Here is a 26164-nt window from a genome sequence, read left to right on the forward strand (position 1 = left end):
TAATTCAGAATTCGCGGTAAATCGGACCGGTTTTTTATCGCATAGTGGAACGCTGCCGTACGCTATCTGACACAATGCGCGCCGAGATCATCTAATGCAAAGTGTAGAACGCATCCCTACCCTTGCCATTCACTTCGCCCGTGCTAACTTACACACACACGCATACACATACACACACACACACACACACACACACACACACACACACACACACACACACACACACACACACACACACGAATTAATGGAAAAAAATGTAGTTTCACACGTTGAGAACGCTCTAAACCTGCACGAAAACGAACGAACACTGAAATACTGCGCAAAGTGGGAAACACACATAATTTCAATTATATTTACAAAGGTGAAGTGTAAAAAACCAAAATGCAGCGCAAAAAATACTGCAAAATGACAAAAACTGCCAAGTGTATATGTGAAACCAAGTCTTTCGACATCAACCGCTGCTAGCAGGGAGGGAAGAAGCAATGGTTTCGAGAATATGTAGAGAAACACCGTAAGTAACTTGCACTCCAAGTTTACAAACAAAATGTTGTTTTTTATGTAAAACAACCAAAAATGTACGAACATTTCCAGTTTGCAGAATAACTACAGAAGATGTTTTGTAAATAAAAGCGAAACGCATTTGCTGTAAAATTCTGGTTAGTTAAATTACAGTAAGCTCAAGACGGAAAAAATAATAACAACTGACAAATCGTTACGTTTGGAAGATGACGTGCAAACCTGGCTACAATCGAAGCCGGTGCTTCTGCTTATTACGACCGAGTTAGGGATTCCCAAGTCGACTTTTTACATTTGGGAAAAAAACGCAATAAAACTTCGGCCTTGGTAATAAAACAAGTCGAATTAGGTGGGAGATGGATACAACTGAAACAAAACAGACCGTCGTTGATGTTATTGTGTACGTACACCTGGCAGAAACAACAACGGCCTGTCGGAGTTTCTGAAAGAGGTGTCGAACTAGAGACTGCAGTGGAAAGATTTGTAGTTAAATGATGCTGAACAGGGTTTATGGCTAGTATTGGATGACTGTGCAGACTATCTTTAACAGAAAAGTGTGTGGGGAACGTTTAATTTGGGACGTTGCAAGTTTGGATACTTTTGTAAAGAATTAAAGACTGTTATACAAGAGGAAAATTTGTCTTCGCCACAGATATAAAATACAGATGAAACTTGCTTGTTTCAGAAGACCAACCTAGCAACGTAGAGGCTAACAGGAAACGTTAGTTCAAAATCTGGACGTAATGTGAGTAAGAAACGAATCACTGATCTTTTCTGTGCTAAAGCATAATGTTAGAGTTCGTGTAGTTTTTAAGCTATAGATATGCCGGAGGCTACACTCGTAACTAACTGACAAACCCGGCATTACGCAGGTGTTAATTCTGCAAATTTTCTATTAGAACCGAAAACAAAAAACAAACTCTATAGTCTATAAAAAATTCCATTTCCATGTATTCCTGAAAACACTTTTTAAATTATGAAACAGTCGTACAAAGAAATATACATAATCTACAAATGTACCAGTACAGTATCCAAATTAAGAAACATGATCCAGAATAGTTTCTGAACGCTGGGCTCAGCTGCTTCGCGTCTCTACAACGCAATTTTACATACTTCTCTGTGGCTACATATTTTCGTAGCTCTATATATATATAGCTTTCGTTGGCACTTCGCAAGTGAAAAGCTGTCAAAAGCGCTGCCGCGTGTCAGGGATTTCCTTGGTTTGACTCGACTGTACGAGTGTTGCCAGTAAAGGATAAATGTATTAAAACTTCATACATGATGTGGCATATTTACACGTATCTCGGTGTTTATGATGCCAATCTCTTGAGCTATGTGGCATATGGATACCAAGTTCGGCTGAAACCGGTCCAGTGGTTTAGCAGGAGGTGTGGAACATACACATAGGCATACACACATTTTTATAATATGTGTCGATTATAGCATCAGAGAAATATTTTAGTTATTCGGGCTTTCAGTAATTCAAACTGTTATTCAAGCTTTTTAACCAGTGTCATTCCAATTTCTTAATGAATTTTAGGATTTTCGAAGATGCGGGCGGCCTACGATACCACAGAGGACAGATAAATGTGGTTCCACCGTGATGACGATAAGAAGCCGGGTGTACCAGCATGCCAACCGGTAACTGTCGGACCGCCTATTAGAGCGGCAGCTGCTGCGGATAAAGGGGAGGGGTGCTCGTTATGCGTCAATTTAGCGTCCGTTGGAAGTGTCCTCTCGTACCACGCGTAGCGTTCGAATCACACGAAACGCGGACCGTTGGGCGTAACGGCGCGGCATGATTTAGCAGCGTCCGGCAAAGCCCTCGCTCCGCAGGTCTCATCCGGGAGGAACAGCGGCGGCGGCGGCGGCACGCGTCCTCGCGAGGCGGCCGCCGACCGACCCAATGAGGCGAGGGCCCGAGTTCCGCCCACCAATAGCCGCACGCGATGCCTTACCGCCGACTGCGCGCGCACGCCACGGGCGCTTCAATTGGCTGGTGGTAAGCCACGCCTCCCGCGGCCCAGTACCCGACTGCCGACGAGCTATAGCCGGTCAGACGCCGTCGGAGCCGCGGCGCGAGCGGATGGTGCCCGAGGCACTGAGTCGCCGCTCAGCGTCCGCGGGCATGCCGCGCGGCTTCCTGGTACGCAGGCACGACCACGGCCAGCTGCAGCCGCAGAGGCCGTCGGCCATGGATGACGTCGCCGTGTACGGCTTCTCGCCGCTCAGTTCGTTGGTGGAGCGGCTCGGCTTCGAGCACCGGCCGCCGCCCTACTACCTGGCCGCCTACTCGGAGCCGCTGGTCGTGACGCCGACGCCGCTCGACCTCTCGCTCAAGCCGGCGCCGACGCCAATCACGCCGCCGTCCACGCCGTCGCCTAGCTCGCCAGTGCGCAAGAGGCTACACTCGGACGACGCGCCGAAACAGCAGCAGTCGACGCCGAGCAAGGCCAAGACCGCGCCGGCTACGCCGAAGAAGACTAAGGCGGTGCGCCGGCTCACCTTCGACGAGGACAAGACGTCGCCCGTGTCGGGCACCATCATCCGCGAGCTGCGCGACGACGAGGCGCCGTTGGTGGTGCGCAAGGGCGACATCGACCCCGCCTTCAACGTGGTCGAGATCACCGAGGAGGCCAAGGCGGAGCTGGCCAAGATCGAGAACCGCATCGGCGACTACATCTGCCGGCTGTGCCGCGAGATGTACGAAGACGCGTTCGGGCTGGCACAGCACCGCTGCTCGCGCATCGTGCACGTCGAGTACCGCTGTCCCGAGTGCGACAAGGTGTTCAATTGCCCCGCCAACCTGGCGTCGCACCGCCGCTGGCACAAGCCGCGGCCGGCGGGCGGCGCCCTCGACCTGGTGGTCAAGAAGCCGGCGCCCGGCCCCGCCTCCTCGGAGGACGCCGGTGAGGACGGGGGCGACGTCTTCCCGTGCCCCGCTTGCCAGAAGCGCTTCCGCCGCCAGGCCTACCTGCGCAAACACCTCGCCACGCACGAGCAGACGGCGTCCGCCCCCGCGCCACCTCCGCCCCCGCCGCCGGCCGCTTCGGCCTTCGGCGAGCCCGCCACGTCGCCTCTGCCGCCCCCGCCGCCTCCGCCGCCGCCGGCGGCCGCCTCGCCCCCGGCGGCCTCGGGGGCGGGCTTCCTGCTGCCGCCGCCGCCGCCGCTGCCGCTGCCTCCGCCTCCGCAGCCGCCCCCGTTCGCGGTCAACTGACAGCCGCTGTTGCTGGCGGCCGCCTGGCCGTACCGCCAGCACCCGCCGCCCCCGCGACCCGTGCCGCTGCCGCCGCCGCCGCCCTTCTGGAGGCTGCACATGATGTAGGTGAGCCACCGCGTCTTCCTCATGCGGCCGTGTCGCAACGAACTCTGCTTCAGATGACCCCGAACTCTGCCTTGCTCGCAACCGATCTAGTCATGCACCTTCTAGTCTTATCTCATAGTCTTTTACGCGAAAAGAATTTATCCCGAAATCTTTATTTCTATAACTTATCCTCAGCTGTGTTTCTTCTAGTCATTAGATACCTTTTACGTTAGTAAGCGCACTGAAAACATTAACTGTTTGATATCTCATGTTTCCTAGACTTGACAGATTCATGGTGTCCTTTCGGGTGTTCAGTCAAGTTGTTGATTCCATTGTGTGCATAAAATTGAATACGCGAAAGGTAACCATTTATACGCAAACTGTGGATGTACGAAATTCGTTTCTAACACCCTTACAAAGTCGTTCACCAACTTTCTGTCACCCTTCATGACGATAGTCATTGTTGCAATGTCTCTGTAAACCGAAACTGCTTCACAAATCCAGAACATCCACATTTTGTTTTCTGCCAAGCAGAATCTGTTAAGGTAATAATTTTTTCTCTAGTCAACAAACTCAGCGACATTCGTAACCGGTCTAGTCACGCATGTTCTAGTCTTATCCATATGGTCTTATGTACTAATAGAATATATCCTGCGAACTTTGTTCCTACGGCTCATACTTGCTATATTATATTCTAGTCATTAGATGCCTATTATTTTAGTCAGTAGGCCCAATGTTTAATTATTAACATTACTATGATCAATAAAAGCGCAAACTGTGGATGTACGAAACCTGTATGTAATACCATCATAATCTCGTTCACCAGCTTCCTATCGCCTTTCATGACGATAATTATTATTGAAATTACTCTGAAAACCAATCACTGTTTCACAAACTCTAGAACATCCACATTTTGTGTCCAGTCACGCAGAATTTGCTAATATAGTAACTTTGTCTCTAGTCAACAAACTTAGTATCATGGAGCTTCCAAACCTAGCCTATGTTTTGTATTAATCTAGTCACTTTACGAACTTCATTCTAGTCATTGTAGCCAAAAGTGTAACAGTCACTTTCATATCTAGTCAGTAAGGTTAGCTCCAGGGCTGCCGAAAATGCTTCTTGTCTCATTATAGTTTGCGCTGGACTTTAGCCATCTTCCATAATGTAATCAGAACAGCCACTAGTGAAAACTGTCATGTTTTACTTCTAGTCAGTGAGACCAACTTCAAGACCTGCTCGAGTCATTTCCCATCAGTTCTCACTTTCCGCTGTATTTAACTACATAGTCGTATTACATATTTCGATCTAGTCAGTACCATAATAATATTGTTACTCGTGTCATTGACGAAGGATCAAGAATGCAGGAAATATTTCCAACCCTGTCTTTCTCTTAGTTTTTACTGTCCTTTGTTCTAGTCATTCAGTGTATTTCTTTCTAGTCAGTAATACCAGCAGTAACGTCAGTTACTCAGGAACTGTATAATGATCTCAGTGTGAATCAGTGGAACATCTGTCTTGACACCTGTCCATTCTGTTTGGTCGAATAGTTTCTAGTCCCTTCTAGTCATTTAGAAGCATAACACCCGTTAAATGTGTATATCTATATATGATAAAAGAACTGCAAATGTTACTCTACTAAAAACGCATATTTTTCTAGGTGAACTTTATAATGTGCATTACTTTCATTCTAGTCATTTTTTGTTTGTTATTTTAGGAAACACAGAGCTCCATCCATGCTCTAAAACTGCTACTTTGCCAAATGTCTTTCACAATAGAAATAAGTATATGTCTTAGCTTCAGTAACAAATTTATTGTACCTAATGTTATCCACTGGTAATCTTAACGTAGTCTTAAACTAAGCATTCTGATTCTGGAAGCAACGTATCGATGCTCCCGAATCGTCATAAAATTAGAATGCCTCACACGATCCAAATAGGTTAGCTCTAAAAGTCTCTTTACAACCGTAATCCACTGTGAAGCAAAACTATGTTATCTGTCCTTCAGTTCTAGTCATTTACGAAGTTCCACACTAAGCAGTCAATGTTTGGTTTCAGTATCTAGTCGTGTCGTGCAATCTGTGTGGTTATCTAGTCGCGCTACCGTCTATTTTGACCCATAACGCTGATCTCATCTCGGTACAAAGGTTTTTCTGTTTGTGTTAGAAGTAAAACATCAGTATTTATTATTTTAAAGCTAATGGTGGAGGAAATTAATACGTAAAATGTAACCTATCCGGAAGTCACTGCGCATAACTTCGTTACTATTAGCTGTTCATTCATCGCTAAGTGCAATATTGATTATTAGGGATAGTTTGCAACTAGTATTTCAGAGAAAACTACGCTGTTCGTTCAGGTGAAAACACCGTTAATACGTTGTCTTGCAGTTCCTTCTCCTATTAGCACGAAATGTTAGACGTATCCATTTCCAACCGGTCGATGAAAATATCTGTAATATTTTCAGCGTGCCGTCAAAAAGTGCATCACATATCTCCGCCAGTGTAAATTCCATAGGTACCCTGAACGAAAATTGACGGTGTTATCGCTGCTCTATCTGTCTCTGAAAATACAGAACTTGTTAATTAATCAGTATTTTTCTTCGTCAGTTGTAGAACACGGTGGCGAAAACGAAATTCAAAGTGTGCAATAGTCTCTCGGTCCTAAGTACTTAAGTCGAATTACGTTAGAGTCGATGCAGACCAGTTTTATTTATAATGTGACGCGTTTTCATTACTTTATAGCTGTTTTATTTTTCTTATATTATGTTATCATTGTTTTGACTCTTTTATAATTTGTTATACCATTATCATTTCAGATTATATGCATGATGGAATCGACTTTAGGCACGGCAGGGTCGATTACAATTGCCATAGACAGATCAGAATTATTTTTATAATTTTGCAGTTGTTAGGTCATTTTGTTCAGTTTATTTATAGTTTTATAAATTCGCTTGACGTTTATTTTTCGTACGATAGACCGGGGACAGTGCAATTTCTGTTAAAGTCTCTTTTTTTTTTTTTGCTTATAAAACATAAAAGTGTCATTAATTTTTGCGTAGAAAACTATTGAACAAACATCATCGGTAACGAATTATGTCTACAGTAAATTTCGGAAGAAATAGGGGCTATGAATGGAATGACAGGAGCGTTGTGTAACGGGCAGGTCAGGAAACAGCAGCTAAGAGTAAACTTACAATACATTATTTTCGATCTGCGTTAATTCCTGATTGTTTCATAGTCAGCTCTCATGTTATTCTAGTGAAACCGAATAAGTCATTACCAGAGAGCTTCAGTTTTATACCAGTGGGAGTTTCGGGCAATGAACTACGTAGTATAGAAAGATAAGGCCACGAATAAATCAGGTCATATCTTCAGAGTTTTCCAAATAGAGGTATCCAATATGGAGACTTTGTCATTGCCTATAAAGACGTGTTTCACGAGATCAGTAACTCGAGACTTGATGTGACATGTATAGTTAAATCTCCACAAACAGTCAGTAATCACATCGTCTTAATTATCAGTAAAACTGCTGTCTAAATTTTGATTGGCAACGCGAGGCAGGGTGCAGGGGTCCGATCTCGCTTCCTTTTGCTTCGACCGGACGTCGAAGAAACTTTCTCCTAGGGCGGGACGTAAGTGTTTGTAAATAGAACGCGTGTCCGTGGACGTATATTTTTAGCCGCGAGTACGGAATCATCTCCCGGAAATCTTGAACGCGATGGATTCGGGCTGCCGCGTCGTTTGTCAGCGGCGCGAGGAAAGAGCCGCCCACGCGTGCGCTTTCCGAAAGGGACGTCGGCCAGTAGAGCGCAGAGCTTCTATTGTAAATACTTTCGCGAGCGCCGAGTGCGGTACGGCGGGCCTGTGGTGAGGACGGGTGGCGGTCTCTGCTTTCAGGATGGAAATTAGTGCGACACGCGAGGGGGGTGCGGCACGGGGGTTGCTGCGAGCATGAGTCAGGGTGCGTGGCCAGGTGGTGGCAGGGATGAAGGGTGCAGGGGTCCCTCCCCACTGACACACTGCCGCGCACAGAACCAATTCCCGCGATACACACGAACCGCTAGCCTCAATTACTCTCCCATTAAAAACGTCCTCGCTATCGACAGTCACCTGTGTCGAGTGTTGGCGACATACCGGGGATCGTTGTTCCGTCTCCCCTACAGACATGCAAGGATTGGTAATAAAATTCTGGAGTAGTGGAAGCAAATGGAAACATCTTAAAATGCCGCAACTGTATTACGTACCTACAAAATCACCATTGAGGTTTAAACATTTATCGCCATCTCGTCACGAGCTGATCACTGCCCTCTGCGTAGTACTCTTCTGCCTTACAATTTGGAATATGCCGAGCGTAGAACTTGCTTGGTAGTTGTTTGGTCACGATTTCATGCAAAATACTCCGAAAAATCTGCAGAACATCCCCCGACTGTTGAGATGGCGTGAAACACCCTTTTTCACCTTTTTTTATCAGTTTTATGTACTAGTTTGTTGCTGGCCATAGACGGACGGACACTTACGTCATCGTCGTGACAATCACCTTTGCAGTCTTAAGCGACTGACGTCATTCACCTTCAACACGTTCAGTCATTGTCATCTGTACGCGTACAGCGCATAATCAGCGATAAATGTCGAAAGATTTTAGTTTTTTGGCCTCTTTCTTTCCTGGTCATCAGTCTTCTGACTGGTTCGATGCGGTTCACCATGACTTCTCCTCTACTAACCTCTACATCTCAGAGTGATACCTACGCCTAAAGTCCTCGCTTATTTGTTAGATATATTCCAATCACTGTCTTCCGCTAGTTTTTACCCTTCACAACTCCCTCTAGTACCACGGAATCTATTCCCTGATCCCTTAACTGAAATGTTATCGTCTTATCCCTTCTTCTGCTCACTGTTTTCGAAATACGACTTTCCCCGCTAAATCTACGGACAACCTCGTTTCTTATCTTACTAGTCCACCGAATTTTCAGCAACCTTCCGTAACACCACATCTCAAACGCTTCGATTAGTTTTTTCCTGTGATTCAGCAGTCCGTGATTCAATTCCATACAATGCTGTACTCCAGCCATGCATTCTCAGAAACTTTTTCCATGTTCTACGCCATACTATCGTGTTGCTACCACCTTCGTCAGCGCAGAGAAATTCGTAGATCCCTCTTTGAGAGATACTCTTCATAAAACCCTTCCGCTTTCTGTTGAGCGCTACCTAATCCGCTCAAATAAGTAGCATGGAATATAGAACAGCCAAGGCAAATACACTGCAAAGATGTATCGTAGAGCCAATCAAGAGCTTCCACAAACGGGCACTTTGCTCAAGATGCGTCCCCAGAATTACGTCCTGAAGGCGCAAATCCCATCCGAGAATGGAACAGGATAGAAACCACCAAGCAGTCCTTCTTCCAGTCAGAGACTGATCCAGCAGAAATTTCACGACACAATTAACAGCAAACAGTTAGTTCCCCGAGTAAGTGGTCACTATTGGAACCGATGATCTTGCTAATCTGTCTTCCGTAAAATACCTCTAATAACAGTCAGCAAATATTCTGCACTATGTGCAAACGTGAAACTAACGAAGTCCCTATTCGAGGACAGTTGGGTCGGATGATATTGTACAAGTTCTTCATCTTGAGCTGCCATGTCCTCATCGTCACACACTATTCAGCCAAGTCAAAAATTCTACCCTAAAATTAATAATGTTCTAAATCTGTTTGTTTTCGCTGTCCGCCTTTCGTTATCTTCAAAACAGTCAACACTAATCGACCTTTTGTCGTATTTTCCACTTCGGTATTGTAAAGCTTGAGCCTACCATTAGTGACTACGAGTCAAAGTACTTGAGGAGCAACCAGCACAAGCAGAAGAGCTAAGTTTTATTTCAATAGCTTGTTTTCCGTTTTCGCTACAATACGCACGAGAATCGTGTTTTTGGCGAGCTTAGGCGCTCACTGCAGGTACCAGCACAGCTTAGTAGAGTTTCTGAAAGCATCAGCGTAAGTTATGCATCTCTGTCTTCTGTCTTCACTGTCTTTGGTGGACTGTTGTCAGACATCCCGGACATTCTCATTTCGCTTAGCCATTTGCTCTTGATGTCTTTGTCTTCTGCCGTTCACGAAACATACGATTTCGATTATGCTTTCTCGGCATTCCTTCAATTATGTACCTTAGAACCCTCATAAAACGCGGAAAAGTCTGTTGTGTAGAAGCAACAAGTATGACAAACTCGTCTTATTCAGCATTCGAACACCGTTCAACTGACGCCATCTGCAGTTTTCGAAGAAACTGGTTCCGGTACGTTCGGTAGATATCTGGAACGCACTTTTGCTTATGTCACGGGAATGGGAAGATGTATCCACTGTCATTTTATCCCAGCGCAGTTGGTCATTCTTTTTTCGGCAAGCCTGGCAGAAAATCGCAATTCAGTCATTTGATGATCGCTCGGACAATACGACATTATTAATGGAAACACTCAATTAAGTTCGCTAGAATCTAGATTTCGAGTTCATTTACAGAAGCATAATTTCCAGGAATGAGGAATTGATATGTTTTTGAGATCAGCACATTCTTTCCAGCTCCACTACTCCAGAACTCTTACAGTTATTTGAGTAATCATTTGGATCTTAGAATTTGCGTATCATAAAAGCGCCTACAAATCACTGGGGAAGCATTACGATATACGCACGAATAAAACTAAAAGTTTCATTGATGCTGATTGGAAAATTTATCTAAATAGGAATACACTCTGCCACAGTGCGACGGAGTAACACAAATGCACAACGTAGTGGTAAGCAATAGAAGAAATTATTTTTTCCCCTGTACAATCGTTGGGACAATTGTGACAAATTTTTTGATGAAACTACCTGTATATTTTTCGAGTTCAGTTACGCACAAAACTTAAGTACTGTTACGTGTCGGTAATACAAATGATGCAGTCTTACCAAGTGCAGCGCCACTTGCAGCGTGAGTGGGGGCGTGCGGATAGAAAACAGAGAGTTTCCATGCTGTACAGTGAGGCGACTGTTATCTTACACTCCTAGCTCGAGTGAAGCGATATTTTGTGTTCTCACTTGGAATAGCAGGAGCGTATTTCCATAATTTAACTGGCCAGTGGGAATGTGTCTAGACAGCAGAGAAATACTACCCGATTCCGTTGCGATCTCAGCTCCAGTCGCGTTCTGCTCATAACAGAGACCGCCCGCCCCTTGTCCTTTACCGTGATAAGGCTCCGAGCACTTTCTGCAACGTTATAACGTACAAATTACTGTTAAGTTTTGTTTTAAATAAATTGCGTAAGTAAGATGTAATATTAGCCAACTCCATTCGGAGTAACTTTGGTTTAGATAATTCAGTATATCAGTATAATAATGTTGTGTAATTGTCTTGAAGTTCTGCATAAATGATGATTTCATGTTTCTTGTAAGTTTTTGCCCTCCATTTATTCCAATAATTATTTGCTTGAACAGGATACCTTATGAAACATATCTGCTTCGAATTAGTGTGTATTTATCGTATTTTTATCTCAGTTAACTACATAGTATTTAGAAGAGCAATATTATAATTTTCGTTTACTGTCTTGAATAGATAATTATATATATAGTGCAACAGTCCATTTCCAAAAGTGAACTATAAGGAATATCGTTATGTGAACTTTTGAGCAGTCTGTGGACACGGTGGTAATTTATCGAAACGATTATTCCATTCCATAAAATTTTATATGTGACATTCTCCGTCGGGGAAGTGTTAAAATAGAAAACTATTATATGTGTATGTAATTATTAGATTAACTTAAAGAACAATATATGAATGTTGATTTTGAATTTAGCGCGTGTCTGACGAGTATTATACTTGTTGGACGCGACGGTGTAATAAACTGTTAAGCCGAACGACAGGGTAATTGACACGTGCGTCCGAAACGGACGCTGTTAGTGAGTAGCCGCTGGTATAGATATAGATATAGCCGCCGCAGGGCGCCCCGTAGCGGTGTGAGTGAGTGAGTGGCTGAGTGAATGCGAGGCGACCCCTTCTGCCTGGCGCTGGCGGCTGTTTATTTTCACGGTGCGTGACGTCAGCGCTGTGTCACTTGCGGCTGGCGCCTGCAGAGCGGCTGCACGGCACGACAGTGGTGTCGTTTGGGCGTAGTCCCGCAGGCGCGCGTCAAAACTCGCGCTTATTACAGCGTAGTCAGCCTACAGGGGCTGCGTACTTCACTGCACGCATTTTCACGAAAGGGAAATGTCTGTTTACTCTGCCACTAATCCAAGAGGCTAAATTGTTTGACACTGCACCGATTTCCTGATACACTTTTCGATTGCCGTCTGACAGATTCCGGATAATGAGGGACCATTCACATACCCTCTAAAGAAAAGCAAATCGACAATTTAAAAATATGAACCTAGAAATTCGAATGGCTTCAGAAAGAACATATAAAGGCAGTTAATAATATAGACTTCTATCTCTTCCACCATAATATTATTAAAAGGTGTGATGTTTTATATCGTTCTGATCGCTCCTTAGAGTTTCATGTATGTTACATAAATTGCATGTTTTATACTCCGTCTATTCATATCCTTATCTTTATATATCTCACAAATCTTAAGCATATTGTCGTTTCACCTCTCTCAAATCTCTAACACTGGCAAATTTACGATGATCTCAGCCCTAATCGTATTCTGCTCACAGTAGAGACCTCATCTTGTATCTTTTGTAAATAAGACAGTTTTAGCTTCCATTTAATGTACAAATTATCTGTAAGTTATTTTTAATGAATCTGGAATAGAAGAGGTTGTCTAAAAAACTGTGAGCTACTGCTGGAATGAACCATGTTCTTTCTGGCAGTACAGCAATACTTCTTTCAGAAGCTTTGATGCGCCCAACGGTTGTTTTAGTACCCAGCGCGCCAGTTTTCATATTTCAGCAATTTATATGCGATATTTTTGGCATGTCTCTAATATTTCTTCTCACCCGTCCCGCAAAATCAGCTGTTCCTCGACTCATATTTTCCTGGTATTTTGAAAGACCTCTGGACTCGTTACCTTTTGACTATTTTCATTAAGCTGTGGGTTCTGAACACACGTACTCTCAGTTTACGGAAACAGTCAACATCAAATTGTTTTCTGAGAATACAACTTGAAATTACTTCACGCATTTTAACTTGTTATTTATTTGCACGTTCCCCACCAACATTGAGAAGAAAATCGCACCGAGCCATACCGTTTTTATTCATTCACACTTTTGAAGTCTTACAGCACACTTTGTTGGGCGTTTCACGTCTCATCGCTCGTAACAGTCTTCTAAGACACGCATTTATACTCTTTCGCACACTCGTGTCGTTATTTAATTTGGAATCCCTCATTCTAACCCCCGCTTTCCATGTATTTGTTTTACGTAACTGACAAACGTGGCTGTGTGTTGGAAATAATTAAACAGAATTAGGGTCTTATTTTATAACAGAGTCGAAAACAGTAATTAAGCCAACGGTTTTTTTTGTTTCTGGAATTAACTCCTGTCCTCTGAGGTGGTATGAGCAATTAAATGTTACCACAGATACCCTTATTTACTGTTCTGCCTGCTCCTAGAAAAATGTGCATTGGAATCTGTCTTTCGTGCCCTTTTTGCGCTCGACAACAGTGTACCGACTCACCTCGATTGTCGTACAACGCGAAGTTAAATATTCGCTCTACAGCAGAGATTTGTTTCTATTCTAAACCAATGAAATAAAAAGGGCTGAATCGAAGTGACACTACCAGGATAGTCATCATTCGTGGCAACAAACGATTCAAAACAGTTTCTCAAGGTAGCAAGGGCACATTTTTCCTTTGATAGTCGGAAACCATTGTACTAGTAAGCTGAACTTCGTTCTTCATAATTCTTGTACTTAGGAAGTATTATTAAGCTGAGGAAAATTCTCTGAGCCGTGAACAAATATTCGCGCATTATAGAAATAGGAACCTACTTTTAAGATATGAAATTAAAGACAAGCGTACGTGATCGTAATTACCGATTGAATCGCACATTCTTGTAATAAGTTTGTCTCTACTCAGTTTGTTACTAGATGAAATATTTGAATATTATGACGCTGTAAGATATAGACTACGTGTAAAAATTATGGAGCTGTAGTGGTCGGCTTGGGCATATCGTTGAGCAAAGGTTTAGTGGATGAAGACTCGCTAATTCCAACAAGAGTCCATAACGGAGTATTTTCTTTTTCACAGATGAGTCATACGATCCCAATAGTAATTGGGCGCTGTAGCAAAATCGACACACACTCTACTATGTGAGTCGCTGCTCCTGTAAGAAACGTGTCAAGAAACATATGAAACAACGTAGAAATTGGTTCACTATTGGGTTCATAAGATAAGAGTTAATTAAGGTGTACAGAGTTCCACGTCTTACAGACCCGTTTCACGACAGGGCTACTGAAAGTCAGTCCTAGTGGGACGGGAATGAACCTTTTCAAAAGGGCAGGTGTAAGAACAGAGGCGAAACTGAGGTTAGACAGTTTCGCAGTGACTTCGCGTCATTGTTTCCTGGTGACTAATGATTGTGAGTTATCACGTCCAGCTGCTATCTGTGGCACCACGGACGGCTCTATGCTACTCAAACACTACTCTTATGTCCTCCAGAACATTTCGTGTTTTCTGTTTCCATCATCAGCTTCTAACGTGACAGCAAATAAAACGAGATGGCTGTTAATTTTGAGAGAATAACACCTCGGATACAGTTCAGCGTAGGAATAATTGCGAATATAAATTTGCGATGTTTAACTTTCTCCTGTTACTGAATACTTGTTTCTTGCATCGACATTTTAACCAGTTGATAAAAATAGGTTTCGTGTTGTGTTGAAGTGTGAGTGCAGATACACTGAATTTTCACCGAGGGACACGACGAACATTCAGTAGCAGAGGAAATAAAAACACAGTAAGTTCAAAGTTACGGTTATTCTTACATCAATAACGTCCGAAACGTCATCGTTGTTGTGTTAACAGCCGTCTCTTGTCGTTTAACGCTACGTGAATAATTGAAGCCGATGTCAGCCGAAAACGCGTATTCTGCTCCTTCAAAATAGTTTACTTCTGGGATACGGCAGACGTAGCAGAAGCAATGAATATATTTGTTCACTTTCGGGTTACTCGTCGCCGCGGCTCAGAAGCATTTTACAGACAGCTTTTCTTGTCATGACTGTTACTGAATTAACTTTTTTCCTGATCACAATTTTGGTTATTTTGCCATGTTGAAGTAACAGCTCACTGCTAAGTGCTTCAATGAATTACTGTTAACAGAACACTGCCCTTGTGTCGACCGTGTGTACATACTTGATATCACGTTGGTGTTTTGTGGTCTTCAGTTTGAAGACTGGTAGGGCCTATGATGCAGCTCTGCGCGCTGATTTATCCTCTGCAAGCCTCTTCATCTACGCATAGCTAGTGCAGCCTAGCAACTGCATTAATTCCTTGGTCTCTCTCTACAATTTGTAACCCCCCACCCGTACTTCATCCAATACCAAATTCGTGATTCCTTGATGCCTTAGCATCTGTTCTATCAACAGATCCAAGCTTTTAGTCAAGTTGTACCTTAACTTTTTTTTATTTTCCCCAATTCACTTGTGTACCTCCTCATTGGCTATTAGATCTAGCCATCTAATTTCTTCTGCAGGACTACATTACAAAACCGTTTGTTCTCTTCTTGACTGAACTGCTAACCATCCACGTTTCACTTCTGTACACGGCTGTACTCCATACAAATACTTTGAGAAAGATTTCCTGGCACATTTATATGTTATTTCAAGAAATTTCTCCATTTCAGAGCGCTTTTCTTGGTACTAACAGCCTGTATTTTATGTCCTATGTGTTTCGGCCAAGATAAATTATTTCGCTGCCCAAATAGCGAAACTGTCAACTACTTTTAGTGTCTCATTTCATCATGTAATTCCCTCAGCATCGCTTGAATTGGACTACAATCCATTACCGTTGTTTTACTTTCGTCAATGATCGTCTTACAGTCGTGTGCGAAAAAATCTCGTCATCTGCAGAAAATGATGTAGCACTTTATATAATAATTCTTATCGAATTCACATAAATTTGATCCAAATGCTTCATACGCAGTGATAAAAGGAGTGTGGTATTTACAGGAATGCGATAACTGTTATTACAGCAAGGGCTACGTCATTTTATATTGATGACAAGGAATTCTGTTTTCTTATGTATATGACGTGAAGACGATCAACTGTTAACAGTAATGAATATGCATGGACACCTGAAAGTGAGCTGTTAGAACACAGGAAATGTATTCACAACTTCCAACATGAACCACCGTCGGCTGTATACAGGAATAACGACAATGAAAACTTGTACCTGACCGGGACTCGAACCCGGATTTCCTGCTTTACGCGAACGGTCGCCTTAACCGCTTTGGCTTCCCGTGCACGAATCACGGTTAGGACCGAACTTCCATATGTAGTCGGCCATGTGTTACAACCTGGTATTGGCGAATAAATACGAAATAGCAGTGGTAGTGTTATTAAAAAGTAAGCCGCAATGTTCCCTCGGACATGCATGTATTCCAAAGCAACTCTGCATGGTACTTCTTATTAACCCAGGCATTTCGTATTGATTAGCAGTGGTACAATAGCTGAAATCGCGATCGTAATGAATAAGTTCAGTAGCATTCCAGATGGAAGCATGTTGGCGTTTCTAAATATACAGTGAGTGCTGAATAGACCAACGGCGCAGAGAAAGATTCGTGGAGGGGTCACAGCACTCAGTGCCCCACTCCGGCCGACGTGCGTGACGCCGTGAAGAGCTGAGCGGAGTAATTCGGAGGCGGCCGGCAGCGGCGCGTGAATCAGTGGACGTCCCGCGCTCTGTGCGGATCGCCGGCGGCGTCGGCGTCGGCGGCGCCGCGACGGCGGGCGCCGGTTCGCGTGCGGCGCCTGCCTCCGCCCCCGCCGCCCCCGCTCCTGCCTCCGCCGCCGCCGCCCTCGCGGCCGCGTGCCACGCTGACCGCCAAATTGAGTCTCCCCTCCCGCACCGCTAAATCACAACGGTGGGGTGTGCGGGAACTGCGAACCCCGCGCGCTTCCGACTCGCCCGCTCGCGCCTTGTTGAGTATTCTTTGCTGGGTTCAACAAGTGATACTGCGAAGCGAGGCGCGAAGGAGAGATTCGGCTGCACGTGCTACAGCGACTTATTCGTGCGAGGGTATAAATAAAGCAGGCAGCGAAGAGCAACTTGTTCTGATCACCTCAGCGCCTCCACATCGAAATTTACGGTTCGCAGCCGTTTGCTCACTGGAATAGAACGTCTCTGTCGCTTAAAGCTGAGTGCTGGGCAGGGAAAAGAACCCGGACCTTTGCCTCCCTTGGGCTACATCTTACCGTACAAAGAGTGTGAACGCACCTCTCATCCCTAACCAGCCCACTGGAAAATATGATAGAAACACTGGCAAGATAGAACTTTTAAGTCCCGACATTTTCTCATCCCTTAGACGCTAAAAAATCGTGTGTGGAACTCAAGGTTCTTCGTTCGAGACCATGACAATCAGTCATAAACTTTCGATAGGCATGGACGTACGTAATAGTCTTTTCGCTTCCACAGCGATGAAAGAGACGGAGTCGTGAGCTGCTGCACTTTACACCGAGGAAAATAAATACTTTCAGGAAACGTATTCGTAATTGCGAATGTGAACCACAATCTGCTGTGTATTTGAATGACGACAATGAAAATTTGTGCCGGACCGGGGCTCCCGCTTTACGCGAGCTGTCGTCTTAACCACTTCTGCTATCCCTGCACGAATCACGGCCAGACCCAAAATTCCGTACAACACAGCCACTGCTATTTCGTATTGCAAGGGAGTGGCACAGTAGCTGAAATCGCCATTGTAGGTAAATATTTTCATTGGCGTTCCAGATGGAAACATGTTGGCTTCTGCTATCCGTGCATCAATCACGGCCATACCAAAACTTCTGTATGTCGTCCATGTGTCACAGCCTGCACTGGTACGTTACGTATATTTCCGGACAGGGAGTACATATTTATTGGGCGCCCAGGGCCTGGTATTGGTTAATAAATACGAAATAGCAGTGCCTACGTTATTAAGAAATATGATGCAACGTTCCCTCGGACATGCCTGAATGTCCGAAGAAACACTGCATCGTACACAGGCGCTGCTGTTTTGTATTATGTTTTTTATCTCCATAATGCAGTATTTATTGTTGTTCTCTAATTGTAATCGTCTCAAAGCTTCAGAGATTCCTCCTCGAACTCGCAATGCCGATATGGAAGTGTTTCATCAGTCCAGGTGTACCATAGTCGTTGACGGACAGTTTCTGCCTAATATTCATGTAATATACTTGCGGAAGTATAAACACCGATCCATCGTCATGTGGCTGAGAATGAATCCACGTAGCTTTCATATCGATTGTATTAGCGTAAAACAATGATTACAGCTATTTAGGCGTAATAATTAATAAAAAAGGGAATAAATTGTGCTGATTTTCCGTACTGAAAAATACTGGAGATAGTAGGCCTATATCCTGCCTTTCCTCCAATCAGTGAAGTACGTTATTCAGTCTTTTAGTTACAGACTTTCTTCTAGACCTGGCACTTTTCTCCTACACCATGCCACTCAAAGGGAAAGAGCCACGTTAAACGCCAAGAAAACTTCAGATGTAACAGACCTTTTGATCAGTTTCGTGCCACTTAAATACCTGTACCACCAGTACACCCCATCGCATTTGAACTACCAAGACGTAGACACGCGAGTGTGGTACCAGAGTAGTTCCAATATGCACTGCATAATTACGAACCACATGCACTGGGCATAAACCGGTTGCTATAGATGGCCTTATGTTGTGTATACTGCCGCTAAATGGTAAGTGATCACATCCAATGAAGAGCAGACCTTTCTAATGGCCGCTGGCCTTCCTCAATCTGCAGTCTGAGAAAAATGCTTTTAGATTGACCCCATTGAGCCCATTCCAAAATTTACCTTCGCTAAACCCACAATATGCCGAAATGATCATCTTTTGATGTGTTTCTTTGCTGTTTACTTGGGTCTATAGACGTTCATTATTTCAGAAACAACAACATAATCCACCTGCTCTTTTATTATGTTTATTTTCGAGTGATTATTCAACAGTAGCTCGGCAGTATATATTCTGAGCTACTAAGAGGACTTCGTCCTCACGTACAACCACATTTACATATTTCACTTCTTCAGTACAACAATGAAGATAATGTGAAATGTGTTCGACACTCTACCTAATGACCCTGTATTGACTCACTTCGTGTTAACACTTGCAAATGGCACACCCGCCGTAATCGCAAATGTGAAATAAATAAATTAGGTAAACAGTCCAGATGCAGCAAGTTGTCGTTCCTTAGGACGTGGAAAGCAATTTTATGCAGTTCGTGTTCTATAGAACATTACACAGCAATGAGACAGCTGTTTATCTGCGTTGACAAAGGCTCGAAGCTGACGAGTCCGCACTGTTCCCAGGTTAGAAAGGCTGTTTCTAAAAATCATTATAACTTTGCCATACTGATCCATGTCATGAGCGCAGAAGAGAGATATCCATGCACAACTTACTCTGCTGTTGCTTTGGTCTTCAGTCCGATACAGCTCTCCACTCTAGTCTATCCTGTGCAGTCTTATTCATCTCTGCATAACTACTGATACTTAAATCGATGTGAGCCGCTTGCTGTACTCGATCGTTGGTCTTCCTGTACAGTTTCTACCCGGCATATTTCTCTCCATTATCAAATTAACTTTTACTTGATGTCTCCGGATGTGTCGTACCAACCGATCTCTGGTTTTAGTCACGTTGTGCCGTAAATTCATTTTTTTTTTCAATTCGTTTCAGTAGTTCCTCGTTAATAAGAGTACGATCTACCCTTCTAATCTCCAGCGTTCTCCCGTTGTACGACATACTCTACACTGCGAATAACATGTACGAAGCCTACACTATGGATCGCTCCAAAGTCCGTTTACAAGCCACAAATGACTTACACTACACAGCGTCGTCGGCAAGTAACCTACGGCCTGTGCAGGGACATTTAGCGAGTTATTTCGGGGACTTCGCACATTTTATTCGCAAATATTTAGGGCCAAACCAGATGGTCGAAGGTGGCCCGGACGCAGCTAATCCTCGACATGAGACCGGGCCAAACGCGGTGTGTGCCGAGGCCTCGGCCGAAATGTGGGCCAGATAGCGACCCGCTGATCGATCAAGCACTCGGGACGCACGCCGGACGCACCCGCGCCGAGTGTTAAGTGGGCGTGCCGATGCCCATGCCAATGCCGCCTGCTTCTATCGCAGCCTGAGCTTCGCGCGTTCCCACTGTACAGAACAGCTGACTTTCCCACTAATTTGTGACATTTATTTCAGTGCCTTGACTAATTGATAAGGACAACGAGCAATACCAATATCAGAGACGGAACGAGGCCGGTATGTTCCCTAAGTTACGGTTCAAAACTAGACGCCTTTGAGTGAATCGAATATTAAAATTGCACTGGCGGGTGGTAGAATCGCAGCATAAGCTAGAATTATAAAGCTTCGCTTCATCCAGAGCCTACGCATTTTTCCTTTTCCTGAGAGCGAGCCCCACTCCAATCCCCTTTGTCCATGGTTATTAGCGCTCTAGACTGAGGGACTATTACGAACAATAAGCGAACCAGACAGCTTGGCATCTTCTGTTAAAATTTCCCTGCCAGTAAGTCGTCATCACGGCATAAAACTATTCACAAACGTTTTGTTTCTGTCTGCGGGGGACACCTTCAGAGATGAAATACTGGAAACTGCATGTAATAAGGAAAGCTCATGGAGAGGAAATTCCGTACAGATTCCCTCTGAGCTTATATGCAGTTGGTAATGTTCAACCTCTGAAGATATTCTTCCAGAGGCGTGTTCGAAACTTTAGTGAATGTTTTCATGCCTTGGCAACGGCTTCTCAGCCCCAGAAGTTTTGGCAGAAGTAAACAACGACAGTGAAAACCTTTGTCGTTTTAACTTAACATCTTATATTGCTGCTCGTAGGATATAATCATTCTCGAAAGTCTAGGAGGCACCGAAAACCATTTAATCTCCAGAACCTGCCGGGTTTCCGACGCTACCACCTCGCCTGAGACTGGTAAGCCCATCTTCTGCATGAAATAACGAGTCTGCCACCACAAATTTCAGCGTGCCAACGCTATTACCCGGGAAGAGCAGGCTGCTGCAGTAGACCAGTTAGAACCTGCCAGTCGGGAATTTCGTCGGCAACCTTTGGCGGCAGGCTCTGCTTCGTCCTTCCGAAGGAATTACGTCGAGAGCCGCTCAGAAATTACCGGGTAAGCCGCCTTCGCAGCAAGATTGGCGCGGCGCGGCGCCTCGGCGTTCTTGAGGAGAACGAGGAGGTTAGCGGCCACAGGGCGCAGCGCGGAATGCGGCGGTAAGCGGCTTTGAGCTGCGGCCAGGCGCCGGTTCCCACGACCCCCGCAGGCTTCGCAGAATCTCTGCCAGCGCGACCCCCCCCCCCCCCCCCCCCCCCCCCCCCCCCCACACACACACACATACGCAATAAAAGTCCGCCGCACACACAAATAAACCCTGCTTCGTGCGTTGTTGGAATTCTCATATAGCCGAGCGTTCAATACAGGCACTACTTTACTTCGCTCGGCATTTTTAAAGGTTGCTTTTGCAAATACGAAACGTGAAATACTGAAATTCGAAAAGTATTCCCAGGTGCGCATACATATTCTTAGAATCGAACAGAAAGACTCGACATACCGTCTGACAACGAAAAAAAATACTGACTTGATAAAAGATTTTTATAGTGCTGAACCATAGACATACAGTATGTTTTGAAAGAATACACCGCAATTACACTGTATATTACTGTATTTTTCTTCTGCACGATCTAGTTTTCGGCTTTTACGCCATTTTCAAGTACAATGTTCTTAGATCATTAACAAGTCATATCTGGTAAAATCAGCCCATGCGCGTAAATACAAGTCTTATGTTTACCGTCTTTGGGCTGACTTTACCAGATATGACGTCTTAATGGTCCAATAACATTGTATTTGACAATGGCGTAAAAACTGAAATCTAGACTGCACAGAAGAAAAATATGGTAATATACAGTCAAATTGTGGTGTCTTCTTCTTCTTCTTCTTTCGATTTCGGCCATCTTTGGACCACGTTCAACAATTCACTTGCCCGGCTTTTTGATCTTTTTTTCTCTCTTCCCAATATTTCCTCATCATTTTCGAGTGGTTCCTCCTCCGCTCTTCCGACCATTTCCTGTTATTATTCTTTAGTTTCGTTTCTTCTGGAAAACACTTAATTTCGTTCACTATTTGTCTAAACTTTTCCCTGTCCCTGATTGACTCACGGGTGACATTAACATAGGCCAAATCCTTTTTCACCATCTGTATCCATTTATTGTTGGTTTTTTCGTTCCTGTTACTATGTTCAAACACTTTTCTTGTTAGTCTGTTTCCATCCATCCTCGACAGGTGACCATAAAACGTTAGTCTGCGTTTACGCATTGCCTCACTCACTTTCTCAATAGTTTTGTATATTTCCTTATTACTCTTTAGCTTGTACTCTTCTCCAATCTTTCTCGGTCCTAATATTTTTCTCAAAATTTTCCTTTCTTTCTTTTCCATGTTTTCTATTTCCCCCTTTTTGTTAAGAGTTAGGCACTCCGATGCATACAGGCATTCTGGTCTAATGACAGTTTTATAATGTCTTAATTTAGCTTGAATCGAAATGTTTTTTTTGTTATATGTCTTTGGTTTTTTGAAAAGCAAATTCCATTTTCCTTGCTCTCGCCTGGTTTGCACTCTTGTCTAAACCATTCACTTGAATTATTTCACCTAAATACTTAAATTTTTCTACTCTCTTAATATTGCCGTATTTAGTAATAAGATTTTTCTTGTTATTTCTATGATTAGACATATACACGGTTTTTTCAAATGAAATCTGCAGTCCAGCTCTGGCCGAAACTTCTTGTAGTTTCTCCAGGTAGTTCTGAGCTATTTCTTCGTTTTCTGTAACTATTGCCAGATCGTCTGCAAAAGCTAAACAGTCCACTTCTATTTTTTCTTTTTTTGTTCCAATTCTGATGTCATTCTTGGTGCCTTTGAGTTCTTCTTTCCATATTCTCAATATCTTTTCCAGTACGCAGTTGAAGAGGATTGGGGATAAACCATCACCTTGTCTAACACCTGTTTTAATTTCGAACTTCCTTGAAACTTCACCCATAAATTTAACTTTGGCCTTACTGTTTGTTAGCGTCTGTTTGATAATTTGAATTGTTTTCTTATCGACCCCAAATTCTTCCAATACTTTCAGTAATGTTTCTCTATCTACCGAGTCGTATGCTTTTTTGAAATCTACAAATACTATTGCAAATCTCTGGCCTCTTGAGATTCTGTAACGAATTAGTGTTTTCAGGTTAAATATTTGTTCAACACAGGATCTACCTTGTCTAAAACCTGCTTGATATTCACCTATTTTTTTATCCAGAACTGGCTCCACGATTTGAAGTAATTTCCTTGACAAAATTTTGTATCCTACTGGTAGTAGCGAGATCCCTCTATAATTATTAACATTCATCTTATCCCCCTTTTTGTGTAGTGGGTGTATCAGGGCACACTGCCAGTCTTCAGGAATTCTTTCTTCGTCCCAGATCTTCTTAAACATATGTTCCAAAACTTGTGGGAGGTTGGTATCCATTATTTTTAGGATTTCTGGTACTATGGAGTCTTCACCTGGGGCTTTGGTGTATTCTTTCAAAAAAAAAAAAAGAAAAAGAAAAAAAAGACGTAATGTTGTGTTTTTCTTCGATTCCAGCTAGTGAAAATCGCGCATCGTTCTCCACAGGGCGTTTAGCAACCAGCCCGCGTGTTTTCGCGTTTGAATCAGTCAGAAAATCTGTTTAAACAACACACGCAGCACCTAAAAGACAGCTACAGTGCCATCTCTTCGTAAATAGGCAACCACTCATTTTAGTTTTACAAAACATACCCCACGAATTTTTCTCAAAAATCATATCGCGCTAATGACTTTTACCTTTACAATTATGGGCTACTTCCTTTTTACTTTGTCCTTTACTTTTTGATACCATTTCATTTGTACAGCGGAACGAATGAGGGTTGGGCTGTTCTCTTCTCTTTAACCAAAGATCATACTTCATGGAAAGCGATCACTAATTAGAGTTATTTTTGCTGAACGATGTTTCTACGATTAATATCCGTACATGATACTGAAAAATTTGTATCTTATTCTTTACGATCTCTTACCAGTGTCTCGTTCCAAGAAATTTATATTAACATTCTTGCTGGAGAACAATTGATTGCGTCGGATTTCACTGACTCTCTTTCCCTTCATAAAATTTAAAATACAAACACAACTCTCCCAGAAGCAATTGAATACACCACATCTCTATAAAAAATATGGAAGTATAAAAAAACTGAATACGTTGGATTCAACAGTCATCTTCAACATTTGCTGCTGTCAGTAACGCAGTTAAGAGGAAACCCATTACAGATTATTTGCTTCGTTTTCTTTATTACGACCAAAGAGTTTCATCTCGTTACACAGATAAAACGTCCGTGATAACGTAGTTTCACTTGTATTTCTCTTCCACGCCCGTCCTGCTGTCACAAGATCAGTTACATGGCTATTGTCAGTCTTTTCTTCAACTATAACCATTCTCTTTGTGTGGGACAGTTACTGCACACTTCGCGAAGAAACGAGTGCTGTAAATTCCGTTAAACATTGCATAATATGAGTTAAACTGACGACATCTGTGTTAACACTAACAGGTTATGTTCTTATATAGGCGCACAACGGATCATTTTCTTCAAGCGTGATACGTTTAGAATAATGTTAGACCTATGACGCAATATTTTCAACTGTGAAGATTTCTTGTAGCTTACACATAGTTTTATCAGTCCTTCTGCCTCTTCTTCACTATAGCAAAGCTAAATATCCAAATTCTGAAGCCTAGGCATTGTTAGGAGACAATAAAAGCCTCGTAATTTGTTGCGCTTCATTGACTTAATGTTTCTGGCATAAATAAACAAAAACTTCATGTTAACATAGCGAATATTGATTGATGTTATGCGGTATGTAATTCGAGGAAAAAGTGTATCAATACCATATCAAAGAAAACCTCTTCCCGTACTGCGAGCTGTTTTTCCTTTCAATTGTGGTTGTACTTCAGGTCTGCTTCCTAGCCTAAGTCGTTGATGTTGTAATAAAAATAGTAGTAATCAGCGTAATACTTAGAACAGTATAATAAAGTAGGCGGTGGCAAAGTTACGTTCTTGTTAAATTTTGAGTCCCTTATTTTTATATCTTGTCGTTAATAAGTTTTCAACGACACACAGGTAATTGACCAACATTGAGGCAAAAATTTAATCATATTCACGTGGGTAAAGTCAATGCGCGTGATGATAAGTAACCAGCATTCTGACAGCTGTTGATGATTAATTGCTATAACGCGTTTTCTACGTGTCAACTGCACCAGCTAATGCCGATAAATGGCGAATGAAGTCCTAGTTGAGACTGGCAGCTGCAGCGTTGCGTTTAGGGAAGGTGTCGCATCGGTGTGGATGAGTGCGTAACTGAGTGTGACTGAGTGCGTGAGCCATTCCTTAAGCAGCCGCGATCGGCGCGAACGAGTGTCCTCTAGTCAAACCGTAGTGAACCACAGACGTGCACGAGGTGGCTCATCTCAGAGCTGAAGCTAGTCCAGTGCCAAACTGACCGTCAGTTGCACCAGTCGAACCTGATGAAAGGGTCTTCCTCACCTAGTCTGATCTCTGTCTGTGGGTTAGTCAGTAGTTATAAGCAGGCTAAGCTTAATTTTCTAGTCTAATAGGAAATAATTGTAGTTGACCGTAACTCCTGTACTTTTTTCAGAGTGAATTGTTTCTCGTCGTCTGAAAATGACGCCCTTGTTACTGCGTAGTTATGCTCTTGTTGATGTCAAATTGGCTCACATAAAGTTACATACTCGTTGTCTGTAAATAACTGTACTGTAATATTTTTCACTTTATGTGGGCTGCATTTCTGGATATATGTGTAATTAAATGTCAATATGTGTAAAATGAATAAAATATTAAATGTAAATATGTGTTTCTGTGACAAGATTGTGATCTTGAGCAACAATCAATGTAAATGAATTTGAAACAAATAAAGAATGTTCTTCCAATATATTTTACATTTAATCTTTATTCTGAAATCGTAGATTCATCTGTCGGAACACTAATGTTACGTATTTAATCTACTGCTGAAACGTCCTGGCAGATGATATAATTTGTCAAACTGGTACTTGAACCCACCCTACACACTACTCTTTATGAACG

General features: G+C 43.2%; 1 protein-coding gene across 1 annotated transcript in view; it reads left to right on the top strand.

Moving 5' to 3' along the window:
- The window catches only part of LOC124796014 (insulinoma-associated protein 1a-like), a 68935-nt gene extending 43193 nt beyond the window's left edge, over positions 1-25742 (top strand). The window contains exons 2-4 of the mRNA XM_047260097.1: positions 2353-3536; positions 9710-9801; positions 25719-25742. Coding sequence (XP_047116053.1) covers positions 2353-3536; positions 9710-9801; positions 25719-25742 — 1300 coding nt within the window. The remainder of the gene's footprint in view (positions 1-2352; positions 3537-9709; positions 9802-25718) is intronic.
- The last annotated feature ends 422 nt before the right edge of the window (positions 25743-26164 follow it).

The sequence above is a fragment of the Schistocerca piceifrons genome, chromosome 4 (genome assembly GCF_021461385.2).
Source record: "Schistocerca piceifrons isolate TAMUIC-IGC-003096 chromosome 4, iqSchPice1.1, whole genome shotgun sequence".
In the NCBI taxonomy this organism is placed as follows: Eukaryota; Metazoa; Arthropoda; class Insecta; order Orthoptera; family Acrididae; genus Schistocerca; species Schistocerca piceifrons.